General features: G+C 40.4%; 1 protein-coding gene and 1 long non-coding RNA gene across 2 annotated transcripts in view; both read right to left on the bottom strand.

Moving 5' to 3' along the window:
- The window catches only part of LOC138982398 (uncharacterized), an 85,036-nt gene that overhangs the window by 37,216 nt on the left and 32,649 nt on the right, over nt 1-15,171 (bottom strand). The gene's annotated exons all lie outside the window — the stretch shown is intronic.
- The window catches only part of LOC138982396 (dipeptidase 1-like), a 43,022-nt gene that overhangs the window by 23,940 nt on the left and 3,911 nt on the right, over nt 1-15,171 (bottom strand). The window contains exon 2 of the mRNA XM_070355667.1: nt 11,639-11,774. Within this exon, the coding sequence (XP_070211768.1) occupies nt 11,639-11,774 (136 nt within the window). The remainder of the gene's footprint in view (nt 1-11,638; nt 11,775-15,171) is intronic.

Below are 15,171 nucleotides of genomic sequence, written 5' to 3'. Positions count from 1 at the left end.
TCCGTAGCCTTGACCACAGGCACTCGACACGAGGTGGGCTGGGCTTATGTCTTGGATGTCACCTGTGAGGGTGTGCGACAAAAGGTCGAGGTTTACAATGTCGAGGCACAAAAGGTCGAGGACATTTGGTCAAGAGTCAAAAGGTCGAGTGCGACAAAAGGTCGAGGGTGACAAAAGGTCAACAACAAAAAGTCTACGGGACAAAAATGTCGAGGATTCGAAGAAGGTCGAGGATTAAAAAAAAGGTCGAGGATTAAAAAACTGTCGAGGTTTGAAAATGTCGACATAGTTTTCTGTTCCCGTGTGATTGATTGCTTGAAGAAAACGCTGCTTTCTGTGCATACAAACAGATTTGCAGTACAAACAGTTCCAGCAGAAGTAGCAGCGCATAATCATCCTCCGAACCCAACACTGAATCTGGTTTCTGCTGAACTCGTGCAGATTACAGAGAACGGCTGGGAGAGCGATACAGCACCGCGATGGATAATAAGCGAGGCGATGGCGAACTTCAGTGATGAGGTGCTTGTTAACCTTCCAGACAGAAACACACTCAGAAGGTGTGTGTGTGTGTGTGTGTGGTTGTAGTTTGTGTGTGTGTGTGTGTGTGTGTGGTTGTAGTTTGTGTGTGTGTGTGTGTGTGTGTGGTTGTAGTTTGTGTGTGTGTGTGTATGTGTATATTATGTGTGTGTGTGTGATCATATTCACAAATCACCCCTGTGACACGCACTATAGGCACTCGAAGCAGAATTTCCTTCACGAATGGACATAGAAAATGAAATCGAAATTTTAAATCCTCGAACTTTTTTTGATACTCGACCTTTTTCAATCCTCGACCTTTTGTCCCCCAAACGTTTTGCTGTTGACCTTTTGTCACCCGCGACCTTTTGTCGCACTCGACCTTTTGACTCTTGACCAAATGTCCTCGACCTTTTGTGACTCGACCTTTTGATCCTCGACCTTTTGGTTCTCATCCCACTTGTGATGGACGGTCGCCTCAACTATAGTTTCTACAAGTGTAATAGTTGTAGTGTTGAGAGCGCACAGGCCCCGCCCACTTTGATCTCGACCCGCTCGTGCGTGACGAAATGTAGGAGCAAGGATCGTCTACCGGTTATTCGACCCGTTTGAACTGTGTTTTGACCAAAACCTTTGTTTATTAGAGAAAGGTTAAACGCTCAAGGTCTGTTGTATCTTAATTATTCACCAGTATAAAGACATCGACCGTGTGTTTAGTACCAGTAAGCAAACGGTTGAAAACGGGACATGTTTCACAGAGAAAAGACTCATCGGTCAGACATGATTGAGAATGTGTGTGTGTGTGTGTGTGTGTGCGTGTGTGTGTGTGTGTGTGTGTGCGTGTGTGTGTGTGTGTGAGTGTGACATGACACTAGGTCTAAATAAAAGAGAGAGCGAGAGAGAGAGAGAGAGAGACAGACAGACAGAGACAGACAGACAGACAGACAGACAAACAGACAGATATTGTTGTAAGCAACAGGAAATGATAAATATGCAGATCACTGTACGTCTTGGAAATTAACACTTTTCACTACTTTTAACAACTCAAGTTGTACTAGTCATACAATTGTATTCTCTTCGCTGACAAGTTCTGCTCGGGTAATCTCTGGTCCGTTTGTTTTTCTCAATAGAATCTAACATAGTTACTCGAATACCTGTCCAGAAAAAGTAAGGGTTCTGATTTACCGACAAGCTAAACTTGACAGCTCTTTCCATCCGCGTATAAGATTCACGACAATAATATTGTCGTTTTTACATTTAGTCAAGTTTTGACTAAATGTTTTAACGTAGAGGGGGGAATCGAGACGAGGGTCGTGGTGTATGTGCGTGTATGTGTGTGTCTGTGTGTGTGTGTGTGTGTAGAGCGATTCAGACTAAACTACTGGACCGATCTTTATGAAATTTGACATGAGAGTTCCTGGGTATGAAATCCCCGAACGTTTTTTTTTCATTTTTTTGATAAATGTCTTTGATGACGTCATATCCGGCTTTTCGTGAAAGTTGAGGCGGCACTCTCACGCCCTCATTATTCAACCAAATTGGTTGAAATTTTGGTCGGGTAATGTTCGAGGAAGCCCGGACTTCGGTATTGCATTTCAGCGTGGTGGCTTAAAAATTAATTAATGACTTTGGTCATTAAAAATCTGAAAATTGTAAAAAAAATGTTTTTTATAAAACGATCCAAATTTACGTTTATCTTATTTTCCATCATTTGCTGATTCCAAAAACATATAAATATGTTATATTCGGATTAAAAACAAGCTCTGAAAATTAAATATATAAAAATTATTATCAAAATTAAATTTTCCAAATCAATTTAAAAACACTTTCAGACTAAACTACTGGACCGATCTTTATGAAATTTGACATGAGACATAAAGTCGGTTCCTGATTCCAAAAACATATAGATATGATATGTTTGGATTAAAAACACGCTCAGAAAGTTAAAACGAAGAGAGGTACAGAAAAGCGTGCTATCCTTCTTAGCGCAACTACTACCCCGCTCTTCTTGTCAATTTCACTGCCTATGCCGTGAGCGGTGGACTGACGATGCTACGAGTATACGGTCTTGCTGCGTTGCATTGCGTTCAGTTTCATTCTGTGAGTTCGACAGCTACTTGACTAAATGTTGTATTTTCGCCTTACGCGACTTGTTACATTTAGTCAAGGTTTGACTAAATGTTTTAACATAGAGGGGGAATCGAAACGAGGGTCGTGGTCTATGTGTGTGTGTGTGCGTGCGTGCGTGCGTGCGTGTGTGTAGAGCGATTCAGACCAAACTACTGGACCGATCTTTATGCAATTTTCCATGAGAGTTCCTGGGATTGATATCCCCGAACGTTTTTTTCTATTTTTGGATAGATGTCTTTGATGACGTCATATCCGGCTTTTCGTGAAAGTTGAGGCGGCACTGTCACGCTCTCATTTTTCAACCAAATTGGTTGAAATTTTGCTCAAGTAATCTTCGACGAAGCCCGAACTTCGTTATTGCATTTCAGCTTGGTGGCTTAAAAAGAATTAATGACTTTGGTCATTAAAAATCTGAAAATTGTAAACAAAATATTTTTTTTATAAAACGATCCAAATTTACGTTCATCTTATTCTCCACCATTTTCTGATTCCAAAAACATATAAATATGTTATATTTGGATTAAAAACAAGCACTGAAAATTAAATATATAAAAATTATTATCAAAATTAAATTGTCCAAATCAATTTAAAAACACTTTCATCTTATTCCTTGTCGGTTCCTGATTCCAAAAACATATAGATATGATATGTTTGGATTAAAACACGCTCAGAAAGTTAAAACGAAGAGAGGTACAGAAAAGCGTGCTATCCTTCTTAGCGCAACTACTACCCCGCTCTTCTTGTCAATTTCACTGTCTTTGCCATGAGCGGTGGACTGACGATGCTACGAGTATACGGTCTTGCTGAAAAATGGCATTGCGTTCAGTTTCATTCTGTGAGTTCGACAGCTACTTGACTAAATGTTGTATTTTCGCCTTACGCGACTTGTTATCTTTGTCCCTTGAATCTCTTCTCAGCCGGTGTAAGCCCTAGATTTTGATTCGGCATTGCCGGGTTTCTTTTCACGCTGTTGGTTTCTTTCAAATGAAAGTTAACGCATCAGCAGTCTTCAATTTCCAGCCAAGGGCAAGCCGTGCAGGTCATGTTTACAAGACCGCGGTTGAAAAGAGCGCTTTTATCAAGAAAGGGTGAGCTGCGCCGTTTGTGTGCGCGCGCTGGTGTATGCGTGTGTGTGTGTGTATGTGTGTGTGTGTGTGTGTGTGTATGTGAGTGTTTGTGCTTGCTCGCGTGCGGGAATGTGCGCGCGCTTGTTTGTTTGTTGCTTTGTTTGATACTTTCAAACATAACAAAACCCACACCGAATAACACACCTCTGGGGGCTACTACCCCCCGCGGGTTAGGGGGAGTCCCATATTGGTTGGGACCAGAAAGAATTTACCCGATGCTACCCAGCATGTCGTAAGAGGCGACTAACGGTTCTGTTTCTTCTCTTCTTTTGTCTTATTTCTGCCTTACCAGTCCTTTCACCTATATTTCCTTCCAAGAAAACTCTCCCTACTATTCCCTGCAGTTTTCCAATTCTTTTCTTGTTGTCTTATTTCTACCTGACTGGATCCATCACCTTTATTTCACTTACCAAAAGTCTTCTTTTCCACATCCTTATTTCTCTGCACCCCGCATGTCGTATGAGGCGACTAACGGATTCTGTTTCTCCTTTTACCCTTGTTAAGTGGTTCTTGTATAGAATATAGTCAATGTTTGTAAAGATTTTAGTCAAGCAGTATGTAAGAAATGTTTAGTCCTTTGTACTGGAAACTTGCATTCTCCCAGTAAGGTCATATATTGTACTACGTTGCAAGCCCCTGGAGCAATTTTTTGATTAGTGCTTTTGTGAACAAGAAACACTTAACAAGTGGCTCTATCCCATCTCCCCCTCCCCCCCTTTCCCCTATCCCATCTCCCCCCTTTCCCTCGTCGCGATATAACCTTCGTGGTTGAAAACGACGTTAAACACCAAATAAAGAAAGAAAGAAATGGGGGCGACTGACCTACCTGAAAGAGTTTGGTAGCGGGGTAAAATCAACAGCATTAGGGATGACTGTATGCAAGTCCGGAGTGTTGAACGCGCTCTCTAATTTACTTCCTCAGTCCCAGACGTTTTGTGGTTTGTGGTGTGTGTGTGTGTGTGTGTGTGTGTGTGTGTGTGTGTGTGTGTGTATCTGTGTGTGTATCTGTGTGTGTGTGTGTGAATGTGTGAATGTGTGTGTGTGTGTGTGTCACAATGTGTGCGTGTGTGTGTGTGTGTGTGTGTGTGTGTGTGTGTGTGTGTTGCCCGGGGAGGGGGGCGGGGGGTCAGCTTTCTTCTGAAATATGCGGACTCATAACGAAGATATTTCATAATACTTTTTTCCCCCTGGGACCAGGCTACCTCCAAATCAGTAGCGGGACGACCATCCCCAACCCAGCGGGTCACAGGTGGTGGATAGTGAACGGCCCTTAGATATAGGGGTTAGCTGCGAATAAGCTAGCTTTAGCAAATAAGCAGTCCCGAACCAACTGGCGATGTTCCTACCAGGACGGGGTGGGGTAGAGGGTGGCTCCACTACTTCTACAAAATGCCTTACATGTCCAATGACAGGTTCATCATGGCGATTAAGAGCCGCCATAAAAGCTCTAGCATCTGCTGGTCAGCGTGCATTTCCCTCCGCGGGCCCCTCCGTCTGGAACTCCCTGCCGCTTGAGCTTCGCCAGAGCCCCTCTCTTGACGCGTTCAAGAGTAGGTTGAAGACTCAGTTCTTCCCGTAGCTGGCTGTGACTTTCATGTTCGACGTGATGCGTTGTGCCCCAAAAGACATTCTTGTGCTGTGCTCTGTGAGAGGTGTTTTCTTTGTGCTTAATATTATTTTTTATTGGACCTAGCTATTGATGTGTACATTGTTGTTAAACAGTTGTTTGTTGTATGTTTATCAGGGTTTGCTAGTGTGTGATAGGGTTCGTGTCCGTCTGTAGATGTTAGTTTCTTTGTTAGTCCTGTGTTGACAACTCTTCGACAAGCGGTTAGAACTGTACACACGGAATACGCGCTATATAAGCTTCCTATTGATTGATTGATTGATCTGGCTACGGGGAAGGACACCTCGGAGAAACACGGGCAGACGATGCTCGTCAGCTTTGGTCGGCAAATCGTCTACCAGAAGAAAACTGGGATAATTAGAAAACCAGGAGAGCTGAAGACGGAGGTACTAGGCCATTGGCGCTCATGGTACCACGCATATATGTACACACAAACTAGTGTGATCGACAAGAAGAATAATACTTTTTTTTTAACTATCTTAAACACAATCTTACACCTGCTTCTATTTTCACAAATAAAATTACTATTTCATATAGCACTTGCACCAGGGGGGATTGTCAACATCTTTTAGAGGGTTAGAACCGGATTTGGGGGCGGAGGCGCAGAAGGGTAACACTTTTGGATGATGAATTTAACATCTTCAGGGGCACCAGTGGTACATCAGTCAAAACAGACACGTTATGTGATCCTCAGAAGAAAATATATTGTAGGTCTGAGATATTTGTACTCGTTTATTAATTTCGTTTGCAAACTTGTACACATTGAAACTGTGGGTCAAGTGGCGTAAGGGAGCCTTTGGATGAAGTAGCAAGCACACAAGAGGGGCCACCGATGGAAAGAACGCCAGTGACGTTGGTGAGGGTGTTGTGTGAGGGGGGGGGGGGGGATTCACTGAATGAGAGTGTTTGCTGAATGAGGTGTAAATAAAAAGCGGTGCAAAAAGAGCAAAAACAAGAAACCACAACCACCACCACCACCACCACCACCACCACCACCACCACCACTGCACTTATGGCAGAATGACCGAGGGAAACTAAAGAAGCTTATCAAAAACAGAGTGAACATAAGTGAAATTATCAACTTCCACGAAAAGATGACTTTTTGTTATATTTTTTTAATTTCGAGGGCTAGTTATAGGTTATTTCCAGCAAGCTTCTTAATGAAATAATTTTCTTCAATTTGTTGAAGGTGGTCCATATTAGGGGACTCGCACATACTTTGAGATTTTGCTATTATTTTTTGTTTGCAATAGAAACTCGGGGTCAACACTGCTAAAGTGTAACAAATACGGTCTAAGCTGTCATACATAGCAATGTTTGTGTGATTAAAGCTTTGGCTGTGGACAGAAACGAGTCCGTTTTAGGCGGTAAATTTAGAGTGAACGCTGCCAAAAGTGAAAAAAAGAGAAAAAGCCTAACGGTTTTGAGATTTGTGTTTACGCAACAGTTTTGACATGAGCAAGTTATCCAGAGAGGGTGAATACAGCGAGCGCTCTTGCGCCGTTAGTTTGTTTGTCAGAACAGGAGGTGGTCCATATTAGGAACCGGTCCATATTAAGAGCCCTTCCCCTACAAGGCTGTTTTGCTATGCGATGGTTAGAGTGTAGGGTAGCGAAGTGCACTTGGCTACATTAATAAACACAATTTTCTGTGGCGAACTGGTTCACAAGAACCTTTCAAGACCCCAAGATCTGCACTTACTATTCGTCGTGATCCTGGTTCACCGTGTGTTTATGGACTCTCCGAGTGTGTATTCAGTCACACATTTTATTATCACAGCAGCCTGAATAACTCCGTACAGACCAAAGAAAATGTTGAGTGAAAAAAATGGAGGGGGGGGGGGGGCAGAGTTTTAAATCTAGGGGGTATAAACAAGGAGGATAGCACGCTTTTCTATATCTCTATTCTGTTTAACTCTCTGAACGTGTTTTTAATCCAAACATATCATATCTATATGTTTTTGGAATCAGGAATGGACAAGGAATAAGATGAAATTGTTTTTAAATCGATTTCGGAAATGTAATTTTAATCATAGTTTTTATATTTTCAATTTTCAGAGCTTGTTTTTAATCCGAATATAACATATTTATATGTTTTTGGAATCCGAAAATAATGCAGAATACGATAGACGTAATTTTGGATCGTTTTATAAAAAAATAATTTTTAGATTTTTAAATGACCAAAGTCATAAATTGATTTTTAAGCCTCCAAGCCTGCAATACCAAAGTTTGGCCTTTGTCGAAGATTGCTTTTCCAAAATTTCAATCAATTTTATTGAAAAATGAGGGTGTGACAGTGCCGCCTCAACTTTTACAAAATGCCGGATATGACGTCATCAAAGACATTTATCGAAAAAATGGAAAAAAAACGTCTGGGGATATCATACCCAGGAACTCTTATGAACAATTTCATAAAGATCGGTCCAGTAGTTTACTCTGAATTGCTCTACACAGACACACACACACACACACACACACACACACACACACACACACACACACACACACACACACACACACACACACACACTCACACACATACACCACGACCCTCGTCTCGATTTCCCCCTCTATGTTAAAACATTTAGTCAAAACTTGACTAAATGTAACAAGGGTTCGTATTGTATACTTACAGTCAGCGAAGAATACCCAAAGTACATTTAGTCTTTGAATAATAGCTTTAACGTTCAGACACTGATTTTAGAGATATTCTAAACCCAAAACCGAACTTTTATGTGCAGTTCCTCGGAAGCTCTGAGGCAGTTATTTTGACAAGAAGTATCACTTTTTGAAAAGTCGATCAAACGTAAGGGGAGAGCGAGTACAACGACAATTACAAAGAGAAAGCATGAATGTGAAGTGTTTTAGTTTGTTTCTCGTAGAAAAATTAAATTCCCCAATACTGTAGCGGGCTCTCTCGATTTCTATTAGCACAAATGATTTATGTGACCATAACATCTGTAGCCTTATAAGCGGGAAAAACCAGCGTCGTTGCGTTATTTTTTTAAGTGTTTTACCAACATTACTTCTGCTGGGAACGTTAAAATTCAAATTTAGTTCATTCTACTCTCGAAACTGTGTCTCAATTACCTATATTCAGCTTGCAGTTCCACTTGCATCGTCACGCCCGTTGACCTTGACATTTTCCATCATCCTCACGGTTCATCCAATCAACCGTAAGAGTCGGATTTTCAAAACCAATCCAAGAGCAGAATCCTCATGGTCATGTCTACATCATGTATACCGCCGATCACGTGGACATCGAGTGAAGCAAAACGCAATGGGTGCGTGCTCAGAATGTTTGCCGACAAACACACTGGGAGCTTTGAGCAGCAAACTGAATTTTAAGACCAGACGTACCACGCTCTGAGGGCGCGTTTGTCCTCACGTATACTTAAAACAATCTACACAAAACACACAGTGAGTTAATCGTGTACGCACTGAGTTTACGTGTGACGATGACACTGTATATCATAGTGCTATGTTTATATACCCAGCGAGTAAACAGAATTGTATTTGTGACTGTTGAGATTCGTTTTTTTAGCCAGCACGCTCAGCTTACATAAGAAGGCTCAAATGAAACGCAATAAACCTGGAAAAAAAAGTGTAAAGAAATTTACACAAACTGCGTTTCTTGCTTTGTTGTTCTCATATAAAAAGGGAAAAGACACACACACACACGCACGCACGCATAGAGAGAGGTCAACTGTGGTCGAACGTGACACTCAGAATTAAACTAGTATGAAGTCTATGCAGTGCTTGCACAAAACTGAAAAACAAGTGTTCCCAAACACACACTTGAACATTTTCCCCCTAACTGAAAAAGGAAAAAAATCAGAAACAAGACTGGTTACGCTAAAAATAAAAATCAAGCAACAAACCGCAATAGGTGGATATAACGTTTCATAAAGTATAATGCTAAACAAAGTTTTTATCCTCACGGACGAATTTTTGTATCACAGAGACAAAGGGTTAAACACCAATGCTCTAGATCTATCTGGTTGGAGATTATATATATATTGATAATCAACGGCATTGGATTAAAATACACTGATTGTTATATACTATTAATTGTGATTCACAGTTTCCTTGCTCGTCTCGAATGTTACGAGGCGACTGGAGGGCTGGCAGCGATTACAGTGGAATATCATGTTCATATTGCCAAACCGTGGGATCTTGACCCTAATATGATGTAAAGAGTGCTCATACTGTATACATAACATTGAAGTGGTCAGACCACTCTGGAACGAGTGTGAATTTTGGCGTGAGCATGACCGGTGTACGAGGTAGTACTGTTCGTGTACGAGAATTTCTAATGAGATACCGTTTACACAAGGAATCATGCAAAACAGGTAACAGGGGAAGGCTTGAAATTGGGGATCTGAGATGGATTTCGATGATGGAGATTGGGCAAGGGGGGGGGGGGGGGGGAGTAGACTGCAGAGGGGGTGGGTGAGTGGGTGGGTGGGTTGGTGGTCGCGGTGATTGGGGGGCGGAGGGTATATGTGGAGATGGGGATGAGTAGAGAGATTACCCACCGCCCCTTGACTACATACGTTGAATAAGCGTCACCTTTAAGCAAGCTGATTATGAATACAGAATGCTCAGCCGAATAGGGCAAGGAATATTTTGAGTGTATGTGTTACTTGAAACCTGTCAAATTATGTTATCACGCATCCTGTTTTTAGATACATTACGGTCGTGACCTAGAGTTGTTTTCATTTTTACATTTAGTCAAGTTTTGACTAAATGTTTTAACATAGAGGGGGAATCGAGACGAGGGTCGTGGTGTATGTGTGTGTGTGTCTGTCTGTCTGTGCGTGTGTGTGTGTAGAGCGATTCAGACCAAACTACTGGACCGATCTTTATGAAATTTCACATGAGAGTTCCTGGGAATGATATCCCCGGACGTTTTTTTCATTGTTTCGATAAATACCTTTGATGACGTCATATCCGGCTTTTTGTAAAAGTTGAGGCGGCACTAGCTGTCACACCCTCATTTTTCAATCAAATTGATTGAAATTTTTGTAAAGCAATCTTCGACAAAGGTCGGACTTTGGTATTGCATTTCAGCTTGGTGGCTTAAAAATATGAAAATTGTAATAATTTTTTTTTAATATAAAACGATCCAAATTTACGTCCATCTTATTCTACATCATTTCCTGATTCCAAAAACATATAAATATTTTATATTTGGATTAAAAACAAGCTCTGAAAATTAAAAATATAAAAATTATGATTAAAATTAAATTTCCGAAATCGATGTAAAAACAATTTCATCTTATTCCTTGTTGGTTCCTGATACCAAAAACATATAGATATGATATGTTTGGATTAAAAACACGCTCAGAAAGTTAAAACGAAGAGAGGTACAGAAAAGCGTGCTATGCAGCACAGCGAAACCACTACCGTGCTGAACAGGCTCGTCAGTTTCACTCCGTTTTGCACAAGCGGCGGACTACGGTCATTGTGAAAAAATGCAGTGCGTTAATTTTCATTCTGTGAGTTCCACAGCTTGACTAAATGTAGTAATTTCGCCTTACGCGACTTGTTATTTCTTTAACACAGTTTCTAAAACCAGCATGTACATGATGTTCTAGTTGCGACCCAGATGACGAGAGAGAGAGAGAGAGAGAGAGAGAGAGAGAGAGAGAGAGAGAGAGAGAGAGAGAGAGAGAGAGAGAGAGAGAGAGAGAGAGAGAGAGAGAGAGAGAGAGAGAGAGAGAGAGAGAGAGAGAGAGAGAGACATATGTACACAAAAAGGGTGAGGTCAGTGGGGTACGTTTATCACATGTACCGCCTTATGGTTCTTTTTACCTCTTCCAGTTCTGGTTACTGTATACATTAGTTTGTGCCGTTTTTAAGTGCGTGTATATAATTTACATGTACTCGGATTTGTTTTGTTTGTATTTTCCGAGTCTGTTATCCCCACGATCTACCCACACCGACACCAACGCCACCACCGCGACTGTTTGTTTGTTTGTTTGTTTGTTAGTTTGTTAGTTTGTTTGTTTAATTGTTTGCTGATTGCTTAAATTTGTTTGTTTGTTTGTTGGTTTGTTTTTTGTTTGTTTACTTGTTTGTTTTGGAGTTTAGCTTGCTTGCTTGCTTGTTTGCTTGCTTGTTTGTTTGTTTGTTGTTTGATTTTTGTTTGTTGGTGTCATGCTTATGTGTGTGTGTGTGTGCTTTTTGCTCGTTTGTGTTTATTTGTTTTGTTTGCGTGCTTGTGTGTTTGTTACCTGTGCGCCCAAGTGTCCCTCCCTGAGCCGGGGGATGTCGGTGTGGACCACAGGCCAGCCAGTGGTCAGGTCGGGTCCCCCGGAGTACACCGTGTTGTTCACGTGACGTCTGTACTGCCACGGCAGGTCGTTGTGTCTGCAACAATCACACATTGTTGCAAACCCATTTCGCACATCAATAATATACATCATACTTCAACACGCATGAGCAAACATTTTGTGTCTGTCCTGCTATGGTTGACTTGCTGTACCACACGCTGCCTATTCAGAAAGGAAGGTTTATGAAAGTATTTAATTACAGAATGAAACTGAGAGGGTGTGTAAAGTGTAATAATGGCAATATTGGTGATGAATTTCATGATTTGTTTCATTGCAGTTCTATAGTGAACTGAGAAACAAATGTATTCCATTTCAGTATCGAAATAATCCTAATGTGATTAAGTTCCAACTTTTGTTTTCCACAACAAAAACAAGTCGCGTAAGGCGAAAATACAATATTTAGTCAAGTAGCTGTCGAACTCACAGAATGAAACTGAACGCAATGCAACGCAGCAAGACCGTATACTCGTGGTCCACCGCTCACGGCATAGGCAGTGAAATTGACAAGAAGAGCGGGGTAGTGGTTACGCTATGCTGCATAGCACGCTTTTCTGTACCTCTCTTCGTTTTAACTTTCTGAGCGTGTTTTTAATCCAAACATATCATATCTATATATTTTTGGAATCAGGAACCGACAAGAAATAAGATGAAAGTGTTTTTAAATTGATTTCGAAAAAAGAAATTTGATAATAATTTTTATATATTTAATTTTCAGAGCTTGTTTTTAATCCGAATATAACATATTTATATGTTTTTGGAATCAGCAAATGATGGAGAATAAGATAAACGTAAATTTGGATCGTTTTATAAATTTTTATTTTTTTTTACAATTTTCAGATTTTTAATGACCAAAGTCATTAATTAATTTTTAAGCCACCAAGCTGAAATGCAATACCGAACCCCGGGCTTCGTCGAAGAGTACTTGACCAAAATTTCAACCAATTTGGTTGAAAAATGAGGGCGTGACAGTGCCGCCTCAACTTTCACGAAAAGCCGGATATGACGTCATCAAAGACATTTATCAAAAAAATGAAAAAAACGTTCGGGGATTTCATACCCAGGAACTCTCATGTCAAATTCCATAAAGATCGGTCCAGTAGTTTAGTCTGAATCGCTCTACACACACACACACACACACACACGCACACACACACACACACACACACGCACGCACATACACCACGACCCTCGTTTCGATTCCCCCTCGATGTTAAAATATTTAGTCAAAACTTGACTAAATATAAAAACTGTTTTGTTAAGCTACATTCACTTTATAAAATGTATTTTAAAAGAATTCTAAATTGGTGCTGATATTATGAAATGATATAGTCAGTTAATTGTTGTTTTCTTTCTGCAATGATATGTACACATGCATAGTACTAACCCGTGAATTTCTATTTTTACATTTAGTCAAGTTTTGACTAAATGTTTGAACGTAAAGGGGGGAATCGAGACGAGGGTCGTGGTGTATGCGTGTCTGTCTGTCTGTCTGTCTGTGTGTGTGTGTAGAGCGATTCAGACTAAACTACTAGACCGATCTTTATGAAATTTGACATGAGAGTTCCTGGGTATGATATCCTCAGACGTTTTTTTCATTTTTTTGATAAATGTCTTTGATGACGTCATATCCGGCTTTTCGTGAAAGTTGAGGCGGCACTGTCACGCTCTCATTTTTCAACCAAATTGGTTGAAATTTTGGTCAAGTAATCTCCGACAAAGCCCGGACTTCGGTATTGCATTTCAGCTTGGTGGCTTAAAAATTGATTGATGACTTTGGTCATTAAAAATCTGAAAATTGTAAAAAAAATATTTTTTTTTATAAAACGATCCAAATTTACATTCATCTTATTCTCCATCATTTTCTGATTACCAAAACATATAAATATGTTATATTTGGATTAAAAACAAGCTCTGAAAATTAAAAATTTAAAAATTATGATCAAAATTAAATTTTTGAAATCAATTTAAAAACACTTTCATCTTATTCCTTGTCGGTTCCTGATTCCAAAAACATATAGATATGATATGTTTGGATTGAAAACACGCTCAGAAAGTTAAAACGAAGAGAGGTACAGAAAAGCGTGCTATCCTTCTCAGCGCAACTACTACCCCGCTCTTCTTGTCAATTTCACTGCCTTTGCCATGAGCTGTGGACTGACGATGCTACGAGTATACGGTCTTGCTGCGTTGCATTGCGTTCAGTTTCATTCTGTGAGTTCGACAGCTACTTGACTAAATGTTGTATTTTCGCCTTACGCGACTTGTTGAGTTTTTAACATTCTTCTTTTTTTCAGAATGAGCTTATGCATATGTTGAAACATTTGCATTTCTTTCTTTTTTCTTGTTTTGCATGTGCCCCCATGGGGTTTCTTGAAATCAATCGTTTGCCTTGCCTTGTACTTGCAATGATAAAAGTCACTTGCTGTCGTCAGCATGTATCATATATACTCACACATAACATACATCATTACATTACATAGCATGCTCTACCTCTACATTTCCCAATACAGGCCAATTATTGGACCTAAGAGGACGTTAAGCTCACTAGTGGGTCAAACACATCAACAACACATGCCCACAATGTATGTTTACTTTCTAGCGATTTTTTTTAATGGTTTATATAACATATATATTATAATTTTAATGCGTGACTAGAGCAATGTTCGCTGTACCGTAGCTGAGAAACACCCTTAATGACAATTTAATGTGTGTGTGTGTGTGTGTGTGTGTGTGTGTGTGTGTGTGTGTGTGTGTGTGTTTGGGTATGTGTATGTGTGTATGTGTGTGTGTATGTATATATGTGTGTGTGTGTGTGTGTGTGTGTATGTGTGTGTGTGTCATTGTGTGTGTGTAGCAGACAAAACACGTTTAATGTTAGGACATCGAATCTGGAATCTAGCAAATGACAACACGTTTCACTGCTGTGTGGGGCGACGAATGCTGAATTGTTAACGAAGAAAAGGTAAAGAAAGAATGCATCGAAAATCGCCGTCTACGTTCACTACCTTAAACATGGTGTTTAAACGTGGAAGTGAACTTTCAAACATTAACGTGAAGGATGCGTGATGTGATTGTCATTCCGAACAACAACCAAAACTGTGTACCTCTTTCAAGTCCCCATTTGAGATTTTGTCAGTGGTGTAGCGACGAAGCCTTTTTTCAGTGTAAACCACACACATTAATTCATCAAATTATTCCCACTCCGCACAAAAAAATCGCTTGGCGGTTGGACTTTTGTATGTGTTCAAGCTGAAAGATGGACTGATCCCATGTACTAAAAGCCTGGACCGGATGACATGATGGGTTTCATGAGAAGAAAGGCACCTTTAAATGCAAACGCTTGATTGATAGCCGTCTCCCAATGGCATCGCACGAGGCATTCACAAAAGCAGGTGAGGTGGAAAACGGTGCCGGTTACAGGTTATACGCACACT

This window comes from Littorina saxatilis, linkage group LG12 (genome assembly GCF_037325665.1).
Source record: "Littorina saxatilis isolate snail1 linkage group LG12, US_GU_Lsax_2.0, whole genome shotgun sequence".
Classification (NCBI taxonomy): Eukaryota; Metazoa; Mollusca; class Gastropoda; order Littorinimorpha; family Littorinidae; genus Littorina; species Littorina saxatilis.
The sequence above is the reverse complement of the archived record's forward strand: the minus strand, read 5'-3'. Positions and strand labels throughout refer to the sequence as shown.